General features: G+C 34.8%; 1 protein-coding gene across 10 annotated transcripts; it reads right to left on the bottom strand.

The window, feature by feature from the left end:
* Positions 1-2644: 2644 nt before the first annotated feature.
* Positions 2645-22933, bottom strand: PKL (chromatin remodeling factor CHD3 (PICKLE)). Of its 10 annotated transcripts, none has more exons than XM_085756373.1 (32): positions 22867-22933; positions 22562-22694; positions 21769-21938; positions 20109-20246; positions 19856-20022; positions 19413-19574; positions 18360-18604; positions 18160-18255; positions 17553-17695; positions 17273-17479; positions 17040-17147; positions 15920-15970; positions 15713-15812; positions 13559-13701; positions 13333-13436; positions 12487-12625; positions 12203-12372; positions 11226-11292; positions 11014-11136; positions 8862-8971; positions 8703-8784; positions 8144-8332; positions 7669-7816; positions 7467-7575; positions 7300-7374; positions 5972-6033; positions 5803-5879; positions 5423-5553; positions 4888-5248; positions 3897-4029; positions 3416-3486; positions 2645-3297 (listed from the first exon to the last, which is right to left on the bottom strand). In XM_085756373.1, exons 3-32 carry the CDS (start codon positions 21913-21915, stop codon positions 2923-2925), a joined length of 4233 nt encoding a protein of 1410 aa, XP_085612499.1. In that variant the 5' UTR covers positions 21916-21938; positions 22562-22694; positions 22867-22933; the 3' UTR covers positions 2645-2922. The 10 variants fall into 10 exon arrangements, with proteins under 10 accessions (XP_085612499.1, XP_085612505.1, XP_085612506.1 ...); XM_085756379.1 differs by having other exon boundaries at positions 7467-7572; XM_085756380.1 differs by having other exon boundaries at positions 7467-7572; positions 21769-21964; positions 22669-22694.
* Positions 22934-23016: the final 83 nt, after the last annotated feature.

The raw sequence follows: 23016 nt of genomic DNA, 5'->3' as shown, positions 1-23016 counted from the left end.
GATTTTATTAGCACAACCATGGTTGAACCACAGGACAAGTAAGTAAATAAAATATTCAAAACGTTGACGACGTCAAAGTCGTTGATCGTATCTGCATTTGCTCAACTAATATTTCAAATTCGATCAAATAAACACCGCACTAAGATGGAAAATCAAAACAGACTGAGTTGTGCAAAGACAGCAAAATCACAAAAACAACTAGTTTAACCACATGTGTTTGAGGATATTTTTAATTAATATATATTCTGCTCGGAAACGAGATTATAATGATACTCGCATTGAGGACAGATTGATGAAGAAAGTGCTATGTTGACGAGATGCTCGTCAGAATCTATGATGGAAGCTCCGCTGCCAGTGGAACATAGGGGGTTGTACCTGTACAAATGCTATGATGCCCAAATTAGAAGGAAAATGAGGAGGTTGTGACTAAATTATTTTTATGTAACTTTGTTTATTTGATTTCATCTTAGATTGATCAAATAATATTGATTTGGGATAGTACTCATAGAAGAATTTGGTCCATCCTTAAAAAAATGACTTTGGTCCGCTTATTATGCATAAAGACACTCTTAAAGACTCTTGCATGGTCGCAACACAAACACAAAATTTGAACACATTCTCAAAATATAAAATAGGGAAGAAAAAAAAATTAAACAAGAGACAAAATTTGAACATATTCTCAAAATAAAAAATAGGAAAAATATTAAATAATGTATTAAAAGGTATGCTTCTATAGCCCTGTGTTAGACGTAAGATTTTAAGTCATTTGATCACACTCCAAATACAGTGTCTACAACATTGTAACAACTTAAGCATTACTGCTTCCCTTCATCATATCCTAGTTAAAAGACATACGACAAAAGTATAGTATGCTTGATCAATGGCCAGGTCTTGTTTTTTTTATATCTGAGACACGAAGGTTCATCTGTATCTATGGATGATGTGGGAGTGGGACATTATAAGCAGTAGTGTGAAAATCAATTGTTCCTCAACATGTACTTGTTTATTTTTTTTGAATAAAAGTCGACCGGTATATTTAATCCTACCATTTAGCTCTTTCTTGTTATCTCTACTTTCTGTTACTTAATTTAGCATAGTAAATCTTAAGTAATTTTGCATCCAAAATTAAAGACTCGGAGCTTCAGCTTATTTGAGAAGTGAGTTTCTAAACAGCCTTATCATTACCAATGCTCTCTTAATTTTCGATAATGATCCGGCTCATGCAAACATACGAGAGATTCTTCAATATTGCATGGCTTAGAACAGCAACTGATGTGGAATGTAACCACAGCTCTCTCTCAGGGAGAGAAGTCACAAAAGAGAACGCTCAATCGATCAAGTCAGAAATCTAAACAATATTCGAAGTATTGCTTATCTATTGGCTTTAAGCCGTGTGTAACTAGCTACATTGCACCAACAGAAAGCTAGCATTCCAAGTACAGGGTGGCTGGTTAAATCTATATTGTAAATAAATATTCAAAGTAAAGCTGCTGAGTCTCTATTTTCTTGACTCTTGTATGGAGATATGCCTCTTCATCTAATATTGTTAGAAAAAAGAAAAACCTTATCACGTAAGAAGATGGTTAACATCCCTTTTTTACAGCCTTCAAGTTCATTATTTATGATTTCTTTTAGTGAAAATTCATTCTTTATAATTGATACATACTGTTAAAGTATATTACTGTTATTGAAGTATATTATTTTTTCAAGAAAATTGATCAACAATAAAACTGTGATTAAAAAGGTACATTACTGTCATTTTCTTTGTATGCTATTTAACTTCGAGCATCCACATCCATGTCACTCATATTGGTAGTATAAATGGACCTTACTCAATATATTATATTACTTCACACTTTTGTAAAAACTTTAACAATGATGAATGCCACCGTTGCCAAACTTGGGAACATAGTAAAAGAAAGCATATGCTATGCCAAATATCCATGACCTTCTGACAAAAAATGCTAGACGCGTATGCAATGCCACCGCCGATAATTATGCTCTGAACCTAAATGTCTAGATGGCATATGTGCAGTCTTTTATCAGAGAAAAACGTTAATTGATAATCCGTTTACTTTTCGCCGTTTGCAATTTTCATTTCCAAAAAAGAAAAATCACCATTTAATACTTCTGCTCAACTAAAATTCAGAAAACAAAATCAGTATTTATGAAAATATTAAATAGTTGTTTATTTATCTTAAAAATGTTGATAGTCACCCACTACCTGCTGCATTTGTTGAATTCGAGAGTACGATACGATACGATACGATACATAGACAAGATATGAGAACATTTTAGAATACAATACAGCCCAAATATAAACAACATTTTATGAAAAGAAGTTATATAAATACAGATATATAAACTTTTTTGAATATGAAGCATTCCAGACACAGTAATTCTTCATTTATACATTTGTAGAGAAGTACACAAGGAGTGTTAGTCTCCAAAATAAGCATGGCACGACATTTTTCCTGTTTTGAAGTACCCGGACTTCATAGGGTCATATAAGATGAAAGCCGCAGTTACACAAAAATAAATTTAAAACATTTCGAGGAAGTAAGCATGCCTCAAATCTATAAAATTCAAATAATTATCTGCTCACACAGAATAGAAAACTAGAAATCAATGGTAAAGTGCTACATTGTAGGAAAGCATATACTTAATCATGATCCTCAATTTAAAAATAATAAGGTACGAAATCTAATCATTTCTCATGTACTCGGTTGCAAGGGATTAAAGAACTAACGCATACGCTCTCTTTTTTATAAGTTACCGCATATGCTTTTTAATCTACTTCACTTTTGACGAGTTAAAAAAATGTTGATTAAGACTGATATGATACAGCATACATGGTACAACAAATATCTGTCACCTAAATATTGCGTTTACTCATCCAATACAACTACTCAAGCGTCAGAATTATGTGTCCTCATTCAACTCAGCATTGCTACTTTCATCCATCGCTGTATTACTTTCCTTTTTCTCCGCAGAGTCTACTACCAAATCTTTTGCATCGTCGTTTGCTAAAGAATCACGTTTAAGATCATTTTGAGGATTAGGCGGTGATTTGGACCCCAAAACTTCAGAGTGTGATATTTCCTCTGATTTGTTATCTGAATTTAATACTGGAGTTTCTGCAACAGGTTGTTCTACTGTGGGTGTTAGAATTCTGTTGATATCTTCACAGATGGTTTCTAGTGGCGGGCACTTCTTCACCGCATTGACCTCTGCCGGTTCTCTTGCCAATGACGATTGAACTAAATCCATAGGGTTTTCCTCAACTACCTTGCACATCTGATAATACAGAGGAATGATTATTGATAAAAAAAATACTCGTAGAATATCAATTTTCCACCATCTCTATTTTTATTGAATAAGATGAAGGGAGTACAATTACACATTAATATTTTACCTCATTGTAAAGTCGAACTAATTCCAGTCGATTTGAATCACTATCACAAGCAACCGAAACATCTTCTGAAGCTGCGACAAATGGAAGCATTACAAGTAAGTTTTCTGGTATTTCCTTTACCCATCTTCAGTTGGGTATAGAGATGGACACCAAAGGTCAGAAGAAAATATCTTCAAAATTCAAATATTTTATTTTTGTAATAATGATAGGTGGAAACAAGACAATAAGAACAGAAATAATGACGCCATCGACACTATTTGGAGAGGTTCTTGCATACTCTATTTTGTCAGGCTGACAACAGTCCAGATTTTAATTTAGCTTCTTAGACAGCCCAGATTGAAATGTGTCCTGTCAAGTTCTAATTATCTAGGAGAAATACTCTTGGAGTATGCAAAACTTCTTCCTTTATCTGATGCAAACTAGGCAATTGCTATCGTCTGATCTAGAGAAAAGTATCTGATGAGCAACAATAGAATCATACCTATTATTTCTACTTGTGGCAATTGATCAATCATTTGGGTGTCAGTATCTACTGATGTATAACTTGGAATAGTGGTAGACTTGGGTTCACTTTTAAGTTCTTCATTGGTTACTTCACCAGCTTTTGGATCACCCTGCAAACAAAGTTCGCAAGGAAGAAATGTCAGTCCACAAACTAATCAAGCAAAATCTTTCCACAGACAATGCATTGTAATGGTGTGATGTACCATCTGTAAAATTTACAGATGATGAAAGTGCAAGCAATCATAACTATGGTTACGGATATGAACCCAACTTGTTAATTAATGGCAGTAACTGAAAACCAGGTCAACATAAATTTCCAGCTAGAAATATGGTTATGAAAAACAATAAATAAATACAACAATGGAAGGATGCAAAAAGATAGTTCTGGCAGTATGTAAACATAGAAATCCTTAAATGCTTTCAAAAATATTAAAAGAGGCATGACTGCAAACCCTAGATACAATGCTGCCAAATTAATGCCTTCCATTTTAAATGAAGCGTGACTACAGAGATCAGCAATAGTAACCAGTCTCCACTGATGTAAAGGAAGTAAGGTATACCCCACTTTTCCAGCCATTCGAGAGAGCACTAGTGCCAGGAAAATTAGTTCTCAAGCACGAAGTTGGGTACATACAGAAAGATCACTTGTGATCTATTTCTTGCATTTACCAATAAATTCTATTTCCACCTTCCTTGTAAAGGGGTGGGGATGGGGGGATATATAATAGCCATGTTTGTTTTTGCTTCACCTCTTATCCTCGTACAAAATTAAATCATGGCACTCTCAAACTATTAGCAGTTCAATTGATTGGAAGTACCTAACTAACAGGCAAACTCATGAAAAAATAATAAAGCATCTATGATTGACTTCTGACCAAATTAATGTTTTGAACCTGAATCCTGAGCATTCAAAAGAGCAGAATATTATTTTGAAGATTTTATGCACTACGAAATGTTGATACACTTACAAAGTATTCTTTCTGGTACTCAGCATTTAGCCCCTTTTCCAAAAGAAGAACCCTCTTTTTTACAAATTCAACCTGTCTTCTCTGCATGTCTCTAAAATGATATAAGGACGAGTCTTGATATAGCTGTGTTTGGTTCTTAGCATCACCAGAACCTTGTGCACCGTCAGCTGCTATGCCACTTCCACCATTTTCCCTGGATTCATTGCCGGGTATTTCTGCATTTGCACCATTTTGTACGTGAGAGCCAACTTGTCCTGGTCCTGGTAAATTTATAACGGGAAGATTCAACTCCTGACAGATGATCTCCTGAATCTTCAGATCCCTATCATCAACAATAGCTTGCCACCTTCCATACCCGTGCCTTGCATAGGAAAGAGTTGTGTTAAAAGAATATATCAACAAAGAATCTACAAACTACCAAACATCCATAGTTGTTAACAATGAAGATTTAAAAAAGACTGGCTAAAAATCATGGAGTTCGAAGATAATCTTGCTGAATTGTTCAAGAAAAAAAGATATTTATCAAAATTCATACTTTAACACAGCACGTAGTAGCATAAAATCATGCTCCTCCTTCCACTTCCTTATACCCTTCAAACCTGGATAGCGTAATAAGATGTCATCTGAAAACAGTGGAGTTTGAGGATGTTCTGATGCAAACCTCACCTGTAAGTCCACATCCCAAGAGGAAAAAACACTTCAATCAGCTAAAAGAAATTCAACTTAAAAAATAACAGTGGTTACTCAGCAAGCAATTAAGTGGTTACTCATTAACCATAACTACAATTACTCAGAATTCCTTTGTTAGACTTCTCCGAAACTTTTTATGTTACGGCGAGAAGCACAGGGTGCAGAACGATTTAATAGTAGACTAATAACAAGCAGGTAAAAACAGAAAATTCATTCAGGGCTTACTTTGTCCCTTATCAAGAGCAGGACTGCAATCCTAACAAGTACATCTTGGATTCGGAGTCCTTCTTTTGGAACACCGTCTACAAGGAAATTATAAATTAAAAAAATTAGGAAATTAAAAGAATAAAAAGAGGAAAATGAGAAAGATACAGTAGCAATAAGGATCTACCACCTGTGAATGTAGAGGAATCGCTTATGTCTTCAGCAATATGAGACAAGAAAAGGGTTCCATAGCTGCGAAAATATAGACAACATATAAATCAAACTCACTCAGAATGATTTTAAGCGTGATGCAACCATAAGATAGGTAGTAAAATTATTAAACAAGAGTTAAAAAAACATATCCTGCAATATAGATACATATAAATCAAACCCACTCGCAAAGAATGACTTTAAGGTGTGGTACGAACCATAAGATGGGAGGTAAGACTAATAAACAAAGTTAAAAAAAATCTATATATATCCTACCAAGCAACAATGATTATACTGTAAAACAAAATTGCCATTTTATGACGTGTAAGACAGAGTTTTCAACCATCAGTTTTACTGATTTACTAAAAACAATTCAATCGATAGGCCCACTAGCACATGCATGTGCCCATCATTAAAATTAGAAAACATAAGCGGTTAGCCTATGTCTGATATAAGCATGCCTGCCACATATGCCAGACACAAAGCCCACGCAATATTGAGAGAAAAAGCAAATGCGGCGCTCGAAGATCAGGATTCCCTCCAAAAACGAAAACAGAGGGACAAAGAGGGATAAGATAAGAAAGTCAAACTGCTGATAGGAACACTAAGAGGCAAACTGCTCACCAGTACTCCTATTAAAGATGCAGAGGGGTATATCATGCAGAATTTTCCCAATGGAACGATGCCATTTTCCTTAACTTTCAACAAACTAAATATATTATTTCTGGACCAAAACTATTGGAAGAGACAATATGCAACAGCAAAAATAAAATGGAAAAATAAAACCGCACAACTTCCTCACACACAGTTCACCCACTTTAAGGGACTAGTTACAAATTTAAAAATATATCCTTATTCTTAACCTTTTCCATATCAAACTACTGTTACTTTTATTTTATTTATATTGAGAATTATAAGAGAATGTTAATTCCTTTGTTTTAGGACTACTGTATGCACAGGTATTGTAATATTTTAGGCTCCTTGACAGCTGTACAATTGTCAGTCAGTCACATTGTTGATGAACTGCTGTTCCTGACTTTTACCGTTTCCTACTAGATTTTGTCCCAATACACATGTTCTAATGCTGAGCTCGATACATGGGACTATAAATATTTTCAGTTTCCTTTTTCTCAAAGAAGAATGCACAGGCACAGCAGTGTGGCTGTCATCAAATCCCTGTCCCCTTTTCTCCCAGCAAAAATTAAGTCAAAATAAATTCCAGCAAACACATGTTTCAAATAAACACTTAAAATCATATAAAGCATCACAAATATATGGAAACAGATTAAAGAAAAATAATGTCCATACTCCTTGATTTCTTCATAAGTCTTCTGTTTCATGCGCGAAGTAAACTCTTTCCAATCAAAATCACCAACCCCAAACCTGTAATATAACACAAAGTGAGATAAACCGCAGATACTGCCAGGAAAAACCATTTCATCAACTCAATACATAAAAATAAAGTATAAAATAACCTCATCAAAATTTGCACAAAGGCAGCCCTCTGACTTTGATTAAAACCAAGTACTCTGAATGCTTTTCCTTCACCTTCCATCAGAGGAAGCGGCTCTGTGCTATCCGCTGCTAATAGATTTGAATGAATATTTACATCAGTCAAGGTCAGATAATCTAGGTCCACAATTTCACCCAAAAAAATTATTAGATAACTATACTTACTACGTGCTTTTTTCTTATACGGCCTTCTAGTAGTAGTAGTTCCAGTGGAATTTGAATCACCGTCAGTAAGCTCTGCTTCATAATTGTCGTCTTCATCAGAGCTTACATCTTCAAGACCAGCAAGGTCGTCCTCCTCAACAGAAACCATCTGTGAAATCAGGAAATAAATAATAGATACTACCTTGAGTCCTTAACAAAAACACATAAGTTACAGCATAGTAACCTTTAAAGAAAAAAAATAACCACTCAAGATGCATTAACACCCCCCAAATATCTAGTTATATAAATTATTCTGGATTTCAATATCTAGTTATATAAATTATTAGCATATGCCATCTATTGATAGGAAAGGAACAAATTCCTTGTTCCAAAATACTATTAAAAGGTAGTACGCAAAATTAAAGAGTAAACAAAATATGAAATGTCACTGTTGAATAGAATCTACCATAAACCCGCAAATATCATCTTAACATACCAATTTGCGGTTTCGCTTTCCTTTTCCCAAAGCATTAAACTCCTCAACTTTATGCTCCTGAAACTTGTCTTTTAACAACTCTTCCCAATAATGTGTTCTATCTGAACTGTTGACGGTTTCCATTGCTCTTTTTTGTGCTGCCTCCTCTGCAGCAGCCTCAGCCTCGTCAACATACTCAAAATTTGCAACCTAGATCATATAATTCACCCAGTCAATCAAAAAGCACAGATATAAAAAAGAAACAAACCATAATATATGCAAGGTGAAGTTCAATAGTCATGACCAGTGAATTGCCATGGCAATGCTTCCACAGTAAAACAATTAATCCAAAAAGTAGAAGGGAAAGTTGAACTTCTTTATACAGAAAAAAGACCATTACAGTTGTACGTCCAAGTACCGATTCATTTAGTTTGCAAAATGAGTGCTTGTATGTGTATAGCTATAGAACGATAGAAATCAATGGCACCTCAACTCACAACGAACAAGAATGTTGATATATCAAATAGGAATATACACTAGTAGCAAAAAACGTGTATGCACGACTATATGATAAAACAACCTTAAAGGCCTTCAGAAATCCATCTTCATCTTCATCATCCAAAGTAGTTTCTTCATCTACAACTTGGTCACGATCCAGCAACCTATTGTGAAGAAATATATGTGGAATAAATTTTCAAGCATATTCCTATTTCATGTTTGCAACAGAATGCTTGATTACCTATCGATAGCAGCTGCATCATAATGGATTTGACGGGATTTTCCTGCTTCATCATTCTCATCTGCAAATAACTCCTTTGAGCCATATCGTATGATGTCATCCAACTCTTCCTAAGCATGATTGACAGTCAAAGCCACCATCAAATATCTTAGTAATACTATGTTCAATTTGCTATTAAATGCTTGATACTCCTAATCCGCATTTGGCATTAATATTTTAGAAAATATCAATCTCTTAAAAAAATAACATATATACCCCGAACTCGATAACTATAAACAAAATAAATATAATTTTGCAACTTGGACATGCAATGAACTTTTTTTAAAAGGGGAGGGGATAAATAAAATGACCCTCGAGGACACACTTAGCAGACAATGGACCATGAGGAACCTAATTTGTTTATATTCTTATATACTGTGGTTTCTGATTTTGAAGTATACGGTTGTTCTATATTCTAAGGACGCTTTTAAGTGAGGTGTTTGGTGCATTCGAAGGCAATGCATGGTGTTTTCCTCATCCTGTTTTTAGAGTTCAGTGAATAGTCACCCTTAGGAATCGACTTATATAAAGAATGGAGTGCTTTACTCTGCTGATGTACCTTTATCTTCACCCCTATCTTCTTTTATCATCCTTTTTAGCATTATATGCCTTATCCTAACTTATGGAGGTTTTCCTTTTACTAATCTTAATAAAAATGTTAAAACCCCCAACACAAAAGATTTAAAATTTACAACTATTGGGAGTTTAGGATATCCTCCAAAACCTGTTGAGAAAATAGGGGCAACAAAACGAAGAACCAAATAGAACTATGAGTGAGGTGATGCCAACCAATCTCTGTGCTCTAAAACCTGTTGAGAAAATATTAAAACCCCCAACACAAGAATTACAAATTTACAACTATTGGGAGTTTAGGATATCCTCCAAAACCTGTTGAGAAAATGGGGGAACAAAACGAAGAACCAAATAGAACTATGTGTGAGGTGATGCTAACCAATCTCTGTGCTCTATGTCAGACCCTATATAGTTATATGACTACTACTTTGAGAAGAGCTGTAAGGGGAAATGGGGGATTTGGACTGTAAAGAGCTCTAAAAAAATTATCTATGCCTATGCGGCAAGAAGTGTGGGAAAAGGAAAGAATCGATTAATTGTAAGGTTTAGAGGGGAGGAAAAGATCTAGCAGATGGAGGCAAGAATGGAGTAAAGTGGAAAGATTTTGGGTGGGCTTGAATATTCTGTCCTTCTGCACAATTCCCTGTATTTTGTTTCCTTTTTTAACAGCATTTTCAGTCTTTACAGAGGGCTGCCTCAGTTTGAAAGAAGCTTGATCCCTGTACTTGTTTCAATTGGAAATAAATTCAATTTACGTGTATATTCCAGCACAAGTATGTTGAAGTGTACACCAACAAGTTCGCCATATTCTGATAAGGTAGCATAAACAAGGACATGAACAGTAAATGCCATTACAACAACAACAACCAAGCCTTGTCCCACTAAGTGGGGTCAGCTACATGGATTAAATTAGGCCATAATGTTCTGTCATACACTATATTTGGATCCAACTCATTAATCTCTAAATCTTTCTTGATAGTTTCCTTTACAGTTTTTCTAGGTCTTCCTCTACCTCTAGTGATCTGACTATCCTCCGTCTGATCTGCTCTCCTTACTACAGAATCTACAGGTCTTCTCTCTACATATCAGAACCACCTAAGCCTATTTTCCACCATCTATTCTACAATAGGTGCTACCCTAACTCACTCTCTCTCTCTCTCTCTCTCTGATGTTGTCATTTCTAATATAGTCTTGCCACACATCCAACGCAACGTTCTCATCTCCGCTACACTTACTTTATTCTCGTGTTGGTTCTAAACCGCACAACACTCTGTTCTAAACAACATTACCAACAATGACAACAGAACAAAAATGAAAAATGAATATATTTTTTATATTCTTGAGTCCAATAAAAAAAACTGCTAGTCAATATCCATTTTCCACTTGGTTTCTGCAATCTTAGTTACTTTAAAACACTGAAGGAAAAAACTACAGGGTATCTCCTAAAAAATCTTAAATAAGTGGTTTTAACAATGAAACTGCTAACATCTATAAGATTTCACAACATAAACCTTCACTTTAGAAAAAAGTGATTATTTACCTGGTTGATATTTTGAGCCTTTAGCCTCCCTACAACAAGATGTTCTAACACCATTTTCTTCTTAGTCATTTGCATCATCCTTTCTTCAATCGTTCCCCGTGTTATAAGCCTATAAATCAATACCTGCAACACCAAAACCATTTTAACCTATATAGCCTTAACCTATATAGCCAACAAAAATCATAGATTTCATATCAATGAAAAACGCAAACCTTGTTAGTTTGTCCAAGTCGATGAGCTCTAGCCATTGCTTGTAAGTCAGCATGAGGATTCCAATCACTACAGAATGGAATTGACCAAATAAAAAATTGGATTAAATTAGACAGCAAATAACATAAAAATAAAAGCTTAATCCCTCCGCATATGGATTGTATGCATAAGAAAATAACTATGATGACTACGGAAGATCCCCCATTGTTTAACTACAAAACAGCCAAAATGTTCATGAGCATACACTTGAATATGAGACTGAATCTGATTATGAATGCTTGAGATTAACCCAGCCTAATGAATAATATATAACAATAGGATTGTGATCAAGATCCCTTGATTATAGAGATAAGAACAAGTATCCTATACCTATCAAGTTAATAATTACAGTCAGAAGCCAACAAGAAATCCTGAACCTTGTCATAATTAAGAATCTGCCAGTCTTAACAGCTATAATAAGTAGCTCTTAAGGTAACTTAGTCTCAATTCATGTGCATAAGGTAAAAAAGAAAAACAACAAAAACAATATCAACAAATAGGTCAAAAGAAGTTCACCACACGACAATCAGTCATATATAATAGAACAAGGCAAGTAATAGCCAGACACCAAGAAATTACTATCTAGCAGCTATTTCAATTTTTCTTGCCAGTAGAAACTTAAGATTTGTGATTGTGATAGCTGGAAACATTTTTTTACCCCCAAAAAAACAGACTTTAGACAGTTAAAGAGTTAAACTTGTTTCATGTAATCATGTCCAACTTTGCATGTGTTTCCACTGTAACTTGCCAGTAGAAACTTAAGATTTGTGATTGTGATAGCTGGAAACATTTTTTTACCCCCAAAAAAAAAAAAAAAAGACTTTAGACAGTTAAAGAGTTAAACTTGTTTCATGTAATCATGTCCAACATTGCATGTGTTTCCACTGTAATATTTTTCTAGTTGAAAAAGAAATACAATTGCAGGAACATAAAGGTTCACCTGTCATAAATAACAACTGTGTCAGCAGTTGCAAGGTTTATTCCCAAACCCCCGGCTCTTGTAGAAAGAAGAAAGCAAAATCTTGAAGAATTTTTGGCATTAAAACGATCTATCCGTATTTGTCTTTCAGCCCCACCAACCTTGCCATCTATCCTTTCATAATGCCATTTCTATTTATATTTTAAAAACAAAGAGAAAGAAGAGTAAAATATATTGAATATCACACTGAAACAATCTATTTCAAAAGTTTGGTCGATAAAAACAGAACAACCTCATATGGATACCTTGTAAGAGCAGTAATCTTCAAGCAAATCAAGCATGTGCTGAAACTGGGAGTATATGAGAACTCTGTGTCCTTGTTCTTTAAGCTTCACCATCATCTTGTCCAGCAAGTGCAACTTCCCTGATGATTCCAGCAATTGCCTGTCACATAGAAAATAAATGGAAATGTTAATAATAAACAGACCACAATCATAGAAGTCAAAATAGTCAGTAATTTTAAGAAATCGGCTGAGTTTACGAGTCCAGGCAAACAAAATTGCACTTGGACTTGTAAACTCAGCCGATTTCATAGTGGCCATGCACTCGTGTGGCTACACACTGTCCCACCACAACATATTTGGGTTCAGCCACTATCTGGGATTGATAACTAAACTATGTTTGTTTTAATTTGACCTTTGTGATTGTTATTGCTGCTACTGAGTGTGTCTAACATAATGACGGAGGATAGTGAAAATTTGAGGGAGTCAGCTCCTGTTTCTTGAAATATTTTTGCTTTAGGAAATTGGGTTTTCATGGAGATATGTATGTTTGGTCATTCGTGTTAGTGTGACTATATTCTAGATATATGTAATTATAGGTTTTTTAATATTTTTTACATTAGGTGAACTTGAACTCTTACTAGTTTACGGGTCAAAGTTTACCTGGACTGTTGACTTTGACAACCTTTACCACAATAATGCCTTTCGATGTGATAATCAAATATTTCATTTGTTACAACTAATAATGGCTAATAATTTTCGATAGCAAAAACAGAAACAAAACTTAGCCCCAGATAAGCAAAGGACCCAGTATTTTTTTTACAAAGTAACAAATCAGAGTCAGTCTAAAAAAATGGCATAAGTGCTTACTTGAATGCTTCTTTTGGATCGTCAATATCTGGCTCAACTCCTTCTAACATGTAAGCATGACAACAGAGCTTACGCAGTTCCATAACAACGTTGATAAGAGAAATCTGATACAAAAACGTATAAAACAAAACAATAGTAATAATATTAAGATAATTTTGATCTTAACTTATGATGCTAAGATTAAGAATAAACCAAAATGGTCGTTTCACTGAAGCATGAATCTTGCCTGTGCACCACCACGGCGAGTTAATATCTGATAATTACGGGTCAAAATTGCCTTATAATATTCTTTCTGTTTGCTGCTCAAATCCACTCGTAGAATAAGTTCCTTTTTAGGAGGTAGTTCCTTCATGACATCTTTCTTCACTCCTGCAGAGAATTTAAAAAATTAAACCGCTATCCAGCAATACTCATTTCTATACCAAATATATGCTAATCAGAAGATAAGTGAAATCAAGAGTCTACTGTTCTGACCAAAAATAGAAAAGGGGCAACCCGGTGCACTAAAGCTCCCGCATACGCAGGGTCCGGGAAGGGGTCCCACCATTTGGTGTATTGTACGCAGCCTTACCCTGTTTTTTACACAAGAGGCTGTTTCCAGGACTTGAACCCGTGACCTTCCAAAAATAATATTAATATAAAAATGAGTATATATTCAGGTTAGCCTATATATTAACACTAAAGCTGGTTTAACAATGTTTTAAAAATCGAGAGTCTGCGCAAGATTGAAAGAGGTTGAAAGATCGTAAAGAATGAATCGTAGCACGGATCATAAAATCCTACTAGTAGGAAAGAAGTGTACTTATATATTAAAGCTATAAACACATATACAACAACAACAACCATGTCTTATCCCACCAAGTAGGGTCGGCTACATGGATCAAATTACGCCATAGTGTTCTATCATAAAACCATATTTGGATCCAACTCGTTAACCTCTAAATCTTTCCTGATAGTTTCTCTTATAGTATAAGTTGAACTTGGCAGTTATGTTAGTTTCAAGGGGGTTCCTTACTCTAAATCGAAATCTTCGTTTTGTAGCTATTCTACCTGGTATATGTATTCTGTATGATCTCTGACACTCATTCTCTCATATGACTAGAAAGAATTTTACTTTCTCATCCTTTAGTGATTCCAAAGATCGCTAAACTTAGATTATATGACCCTAGTGCCACTGATTATATGACCCCTTGTCCCTATTTATTTTTTCATCCTATCTTGCTTTGTCCTGTAAACATCACATTACTGTGGCTAATGGTCTTATGCCCCACAACCCAGCACACGAAAGGTGTTGTACTGTTGTAACGAAGATAACAGACTACAGGAATAGCCACGAGACAGATTTCAAATATACCCCTAATGCACATGGGCCTGGAATATGGAGAATGAGTACAGCCCAACAACAAATGTAGGATAGACGCTGGTACCATCTTAGGTATTGGGCCTAAACACCACAAAACCAAGTTTATATTCACCATTGTTCAAGCAATGAATGAATGAATATGTATAAGCAACATGCAAATGCCATAAGAAACAACTTCCACCCGTAGGCTCAGTGGAATAATGAGATTAGTCAATGATAATCCAGGCAACCAAAATCAAGAGAAATTGTGCCGCTTACCATCTGTTTGGGGGGAGGGGAACGGAGGGGAGGGGAGCAAAATCAAAAGTGGAGGGGGATTTGGAGAGGAGGGAATACTTGTTTCAGTTTAGACTTAAATACCCTTATATTTAATGTTGTCTTCATTATTGAAAAATATAATTTTAAACTTCCCTCTATTAAAATCCATCCCCTTGTCCAACTAGACACAGCATTTTGCAAACCCTCCCTTCTCCTCCCCTTCTCTCTGTTTAACCAAGCAGGTAGTTATTGTTGAAATAATTTAGTAATTATTATTATTGATAGTTTTATTAGTTTTTATTATTGATAGTACTCCCTTCATTTTTTCCTTTTGATGTTTTAGAACTTCAACTATATTCCAAAATATTTGATGTTTTAGTATATTCAATATTTTTTCCCAAGTTTACCCTTGCTGAAAAACACACCATAAAACTATTAAAGGAGTTGGGACCTTTGGTTTATCACATGTGAATTTAATCATAAATAAGGACATTTTAGTCTATAACATACAAATATTTATATAATTTAATTACTCCTTAAGACTTGTGCCAAGAGCTAAAACATCAAAAGATAAAAAACGGAGGGAGTAGTTGATTATATTTTTAGTTTTTTTATGTATTTTAGTATATCACCACTTGATTTAAGAACTTGACTTTGTGTACTTTTTCCAATAAAGGAAGTGCCCTTTCATTAGAATAAAATACTTGAGTTCCAATAGTAATAGTATTTGCTACAGATATTCAAGATTGTAATGCATACTTCGCAGAAGATGCGGGGCCAGCATTTTATGAAGCCTTGAAATCTGTTCCTCTTGATTGATATCCTTGAATTCTTCTTGGAATTCCTCTAAACTTGCAAACTGGCAGCAGTCAAATATAAAGTCAATAGATACTTGTGATAATGAAGAGAAAATTATTCAATAACTTAAAATCATGGTTAATCTTATAGCACATTCCACGCACTAACCTTCCCCGCATCAAGGAAATGCATAAGCATAAAAAGTTCATCCAAGTTGTTCTGTAATGCATAAGACAAGCTATCATTAGTACATTACATCTCCCACAGATAAATTCAATATATGCAGCCATTCTTTAAATTAAAAGTATGTATATTATGACGTGTAAAAGACAAGTAAGCATCTGTAAATTACTAAACTTATACAAGAAATTCAAAAAATACAACCCTTCTATTTAGATGAGTAGAGTTGTAAAATTCATATTTAAAACAAATTAACTAATCAAAAATGCAAAATTGTACAACTTTGTTGCTGTAGACATGCAGAAATACAAACCATAAATTCAAGTCAAGACTCACAGTATGTTCAATCTTCATTTGATAACATAATCTAACTTCAAATATTCTTTTAACAATTAGTTTTATTGCTGATTAAAGGTAGTGGAATTGACTTTCAGTTAACTTAATTAGTTTTATTGCAGATTAATAAATGAAGGTTGGTCTCACTGTGCATCTTACGATGAAAAAGCTGGATCTTTTGAGAGCTTCGCCTCGATATATATTTACTCTTTTACAGGTCCTTTGACCTTATATTAGTGACATAATGATGATAGTATGTGTGCAAAACTAATGTACACACATATATTGGAGTGACGGTATACCTGTTAAGCCAACAACATATTACGATGGCCATTCATGCTAAATTCAAGGTAACAAAAGACTAGTTAAATACATAAAAAAACATAAAGACATGCTTTTATGTTTGGACGCGACTCACCCCACCCACCCACCACCCCCCACACCACCCCGAGCGTGTTTTTTTACTCCCAAGACCTACTAGAATCCATCTTCCGGTGGGGTTTTCTGAAAATTGAGCAATAAGGGGGTGGGGAATAGCAACTTCCTTTATGTAGGAATTTATGGCCAATTCAAAAATCAGAAATGCAATAAAAATTGTATGACCCAAATTTAGAAAATGGAACTCTTAGTATTAGTCAGTGTGCACAGAACAATCTGTCGAGAACAACCAGCCAGCAAAAGTAACAAAACAAAAACACAGTTCAATTAACCAATAATAGAAAATTAGGACACGAGTTCACACTAAACCAGTATGACATGATTCAAATTGGACCTGAAGAGGAGTTCCAGTCAAGAGCACACGATGTCTGGTAGAATATTGCTTCAATGAAGAAAATAATTTTGAATCCTTATTTTTGAGGCGGTGACCTTCATCAACTATCTACATATACATGTAGGTGTAGACTATCAGCATAATGGAGAAACCAAAAATGTGAATAGAAGTAATAGAGGTAACTGGAAAACTAATATTTCTTGTCTCGTAATGTAACAGTAAGCGTATCTTACCATGCACTCCCATTTTATAGGTTTTAATGATGTTGTGTCTAAGTTGATCATCTCATATGATGTCAAAAGGACATCAAACTTAATCCTGTCATGCTTACTTTCACTAACTATAGATTTCTTTTTCTTGTTCTTCTTCAGTTTCTTGGGAAAGTAAAATTCATATTCTCTGATAACACTACGAGCTTGGGCAGATCCAACATACATAATCTGCAATAACAAACATACAATTAAAAGAGTATATATCAAAATGAAATATTACTGACAATCTCCATATACATACAACATTCATTTGAGGGGCCCATGTTGCAAATTCACGTTCCCAGTTTCGCAGTGTTGAAAGTGGAGCAACCACCAAATGTGGATGTGCAGAGACACCCTCTTCAAAAAGGGATGCTAAGAAAGCAATACTTTGTATAGTTTTTCCTGCAGGTGTAAAACTAATTCATCATGGTGCAATACTGTAATTCTCTAGAAACTACAAATTAGTAATTGGTTCTTGGTCCCTAGAACCGGGTGGAACTGGGTTGAACACTGAATCACGGTTCAATTGCGGTTGATTCAACAAGTGTTTGTTTTTGCTTTTTTGTGTATTTATTTATTACACATCTGGTTCAACTGGTTGAACCAATTGAACCATGACCCAGAGGTCTCACCAGTTCGGCCTTCGGTCCAATTATGACAAATTTGGTATAAAGCATTAGCTCAATGCACTTGGTTCTGCTTGCAACAATACTTTGATTGAATAGTTATTAAGAAACAATAGAAGCCCACACTGTTGCATGTGATATACCCTTTCCTTGGGAATGGAGTATCCTACCATCCCATTAAACTTTTATCTTCCCAAAAACAAGGGAATATGTGGGTAGAGAATAAGAGAGAAAAAGTACCAAGTCCCATTTCATCAGCAAGTATAACATGTGTTTGCTTGGACCAAGAGAATCGTAAGAAGTTCAAGCCTTCAAGCTGATATGGGTGTAGAGAACCTTCACCAATATGAAATTTTATATCAGCCAATCGAGATCATCCAGATCTGAAAAATAAAAGCATAATGCTGCCAGAAGAATAGGGCAGTTACAAAAAATACCACCTGAAAGAAACTCGGGGCTATGTTCATACTGATGAAATTCTTTCTGCTGTTTCTTCAATTCATTGTCATCATTAACACGGCTTTTTTGCTTAATGAAAGCAAGTTTGCTCGATCTAGAACGAAATCTATTGAATCTTTCTATTTCCGGCTGAAATGCAGAAATATCAGACTCAGATTCCCAATAACATTCATCATATGGAAGCTCTTTCCACTTCACCAGATATTCCCTCTCATCGTTATCACCCCTGTGCCATTCAAACAACAGATTCCATGAAAATGCATGCATTTGTCAGCAATGTTATTGGAAATATTAGAACAAACCAATTAAGCAAGCTTTCTAAGCCATTAGGTTGCACAACCAAATATGACTGATGACAATATGAGTGGGGATGACTAGAAGAAAAACAGAGTTAAACACACACACACATAGACCGTGACAGGACTAACTTACAACATGTTCAAGTCTTATTTACACCTTTTAATAAATTTCATCAATCCAACTGAATTGGAAGTTCTGATAAAATGGATCTAGTCTACAAATCACCCCTCCATTTTTATCAATCCAATTGGATTGAAAGTTCTAATGAAGTGGATCAAGTCTACCATTTCAAACAGTGTAAAAAATATTTAACGATTCATCACAGAACTACATTTTAACGTACATTGTGTTATTTAAAACATAAGTTACCATCCACTATTAAACTGCATAGCTAGAAATGTCTTGGTCGCTATACGTGTTTATCAACATAATATCACATCATTGAACGTTTGGAGCTAAGTTTTGCATTTCCCAAAAAATTATCAAGGGTGCAAGTGCCAGATGCTTGCAAACACCTGATGTCAACCTAATGTCAAGAATGAGAGAGTTTTGACTTGACATGACCTAACGGCTAACACATCTACACTACCCGAAATCCTGAGAAACATTTTGTCACTCAAATGCTGGAAAATTTAAAATATTCCAGTTACAGACTTTATCCAGATAACGGGAACAGAATCATCTCATTTTATTTTGCATATAGAAGAGGAAAATAAATTGTCACACAGTTGAACCTGCAAGCAATTATTCGATCAACGGTGGTCCATTCAGGACGAATGGCAACAAAGTCTTCATCTGACGTATTGGAGGATGCCATTTGACGGTGGAAGTTGTTCACTTTGGTCTTCAGGCGAGGATGACTCTTGAAAGCTTTCAGAAACTCTTTCTCTGGCACCCTAAAGGGAAGGGGGGGAAAAGGTAGGAGGTAAATTGACAATACCCAAAATAATTTAAAAAAAAAAAAAAAAACTAGATAATAAAACTTAAATAAAAAACCAAAATAAGAACATTCAAAAGCAAAAAGAAATGAAGATGATATTGTTGAAAACTACAATCTAAAGTGATACAAAAGTAGATGAAAAATACGAGGATTACAAATTAATACATAAGAATTGAAGGTGTAATAAACCCTATGGAAAGGCAGAACACAATAAGTGATAGGATCCAACGAATTTACCATGTACAGTGCAGATATGATAGTCCCTTCCACTTAACAAGATATTGTTTAACAAAAATTTGCTTTGACCCAGATTTTGCGGCGTCACTGTCACCGCCACCATCACCCTCTACAGTAGGGCGCATCTCACAGTCTAATAACTTATCAATATCAATAAGAGGGGTAACCTGCAAAAACAAAACAAAAATTTAAAATATAGTCGTCACTCAAGCAAAAATATATTATAAATTGTTATAGAAGCATAAACACTCACGCATTCAGGGCACCTCCAGTTGTCAGGAGCAGGACCTTTAAGTGGTGGAAGTAAACACCTGGAATGGTAAGCATAGTTGCAGGTTGCACAACTCAGGAGATCTCCACTTTCACCACATGCTTGACATAAATCCTCTTTCTAAATAAAAAGATAGAAAGATCAAAAAATGAAGTGATGAAAAATGAGTATTGAGTATAAAACATTAACTAGTGTAAAGCAAGGACACCAAATATATGCAAAGATGCCAACTATATCAAACAATGTCATAAAGGTTTACACCATATATGTCTTGGGTCCAGTAAAACTTGGCTCTTGGGGAAATTTGTTGTGTGGGGGCAGTTTATTTGGGTCTGCTGATTTACATTGTTGTGTTGTCTGGAATATGGTACACGGGGCAGGAATCCCGTGTGTGATTTTGTTTATGGATTAAGCACAACTTGTGCTACAAAAACTGTTGGTAATCCTCTTTTCGTTACAATAAAGTTCATTGGTTTACCAAACAAAACTGATTATAAATGAGAAAAAATGCATATCAATATTCCTAGTATGTATGTACCAAAAAATAACTCCGTTTACTACCTAGGATAACATTTTCATCATAGAAACCAAAAAAAGGAAGGAAAAAAATCAGAATAAACAAGAAAAATATATCTAGTGAACAAGGTTTGCCGACGTCCTCTAGCATCGAACAAAGAAACTTCTGAATTCATAAATAGTCGTAACCAGATGACTAAAAAGAAGCTAAGAAGACTATCCCATGTCATCTGAGTCTCTCAGAATGGGTAAAATCTACAGTGTAAAACATGCTGGGAACAGTGTCGTCAAAGGCACTCCTACGGCACAGGCAATAAGCTAGAAAGGAGAAGAACCTCTTTCCAGTTGAGGCACTGCCCCATTAGTGAGGCACACACATCTAACTCCATCAACACGATAATGATAGCTGTTAAAAACCAACAGCCTGGGCATTTAACTTGCTAACTGTAATCTTGAAAGTGATAAAATATGTAGAAAATTATAAAAGAGTTTTTGGGACTCTTCGGAGCAAGAAACTCATGGGATGTAAATTGAAGGTGAAACACCAATGTTTATTTTTAATATGAAATATGAATGTTGAACTTGCTTGCCTATTTGAGTGTTCTAATTAAATGTGAATAATGTTAAAAACCAAAATATTTTACTGCTTTCTTCTTTTTCGAATATTAACAACTACATTCATAGAGACATGCGCTTGTTAGTTATTTGTGCCGCTCAACAAAAGGCATCAAAGCTCCATAGGGCCGGATTCTTTTGCCTTTGAAAATCTTGGTCAATTCATATCACTTGTATTATTATACTTCCATACCAAATTCCAGTGTTTAAGGGAAAACTGTGCACCACTACACTTTTTACCAATCAATATAAAGTCAGGAATATTCATATCTTTAAATTTTACCAGGCAAAACTCAAATTGAACTAGAATTTCCTATACACAGAACAGCTCAAAGCCTCAAACAAGTTTATACGAGTTTATCGTGTCACGCAAAAATTATAACTATCAGTGACCATATGAGGCACTGAACAATGCACCGAACACAAATACCTAAGCAAGATTCAAGAAAAATAAGTATAACAAGCTCAAATGAAAAGGCATTTAAACATAAAAGGGAACCAAGTATCGTACCGCATCACTTCTATCAATCCTCTCAAACTTTTCCTGACTTGTCCCAGGTTTTTTAAGCAAAAAATCTTCATCATCTGACTCATCAAGATTATAAATTGGCTTGCGATCCGATGATCGTACACGAAGTCTTTCAACCAAGCTACTCATTTTCCACTACAGAGAGACAATTCCTGAGGTGCACAAGACGGAAAAAAAACTGTAAATTCTGTCAACCAAGAACCCTCTAATAAGTAAACAATTATTATAATGTACTAAAGGGGATAAAATCATGGCAAACTCATTTTTTATTTTGCATATGATTTGGATAAACAGCTTATCTTATTTGCAGCTTATAGCAGAAGCGCTTGAGATGTTTTACATTTATAGCAAAAGATCAAATACAGTGAAATTGTTTGTGCATATAAGTTGTTTTTATAAGCTGTATCGGAGAACTTATAAAAATAAGTTGAAAAAAAGCTTATGAAAATCGTCAGATGCTGTTTTTGTAAATTATCTCAATCATGGTCACAAGACTTATGCCAGATAAACTCAAATATCTTTTAGCATCTTTATTCACCAAAAATAACGCTATGCCTACAAAATGCCAACAAAAAGCTGTTGCTTGAAAATTGAAATACGAATAACCCTAAAAAAATTCAAATGCATCTTATGCAAAGCAATACAGCATGTAAATACAATAACAATACACAAAATTCTCAACTGAATAAACAAAGCAATTGGAGAAGAAAAGCGAAAAAACAGTTGCAATTTAGCGAGAAAAAGTAGAAACCCTAGAATGGCGAAAAAGCTATACCCCGTTTGAATGAGTATAAAACGGAAATTGGCAAGCTAATCGGATGATTTTCGAAGCTATGAGTAATCAAAGTGAAGTGTGGAATGAAAATTGAGAGTAAGATTTACCGTTGAGAGTGAGGTTTTGCGGCGATCTGAAAATGAGAGATGAAAATCGCGGGAACAAAGGTGAGAAATGAGAAAAATAAAAGAAACGAAATGAAAATAAACGAAAACGAAAATGATTTTTTTTTTTTTGACAATAACGAAAATGAAATTAAAATTAAATAAAAAAAATTAGGAACAGGGATGTTATGCTAGACTCACCATGTAGGGACGAGGTTATTGTTTTTCGGTAATAAGATACCAAGATAAGATTGTGACGAGGTTTAACATTCACAACACAAGCCACACTAACCCTATTTATATCCGTATTTTGGAAGGAAAGAGGGAACCCTTAACAAAAGGATTGATGGT

This window comes from Medicago sativa, chromosome 3 (genome assembly GCF_051527215.1).
Source record: "Medicago sativa cultivar Bolivia chromosome 3, Bolivia_mono, whole genome shotgun sequence".
NCBI classification, from domain to species: Eukaryota; Viridiplantae; Streptophyta; class Magnoliopsida; order Fabales; family Fabaceae; genus Medicago; species Medicago sativa.
Note: the sequence above shows the minus strand (reverse complement) of the source record. Positions and strands in the feature narration are given on the sequence as shown.

Bases quoted from the DNA above. Each gene is read 5' to 3' on its own strand.
- PKL (XM_085756370.1), bottom strand. From the start codon at position 21,915: ATGAGTAGCTTGGTTGAAAGACTTCGTGTACGATCATCGGATCGCAAG. The intron at 4,030-4,887 runs GTAAGTGTATCA...CTTTGTTTGCAG, and splicing joins AGTACCAGAAAGAATACTTT to GGTGATCCAAAAGCTGGTGA. The intron at 3,487-3,896 runs GTATGATTCTAT...CATTTGTCGCAG, and splicing joins GCCACAAGTAGAAATAATAG to CTTCAGAAGATGTTTCGGTT.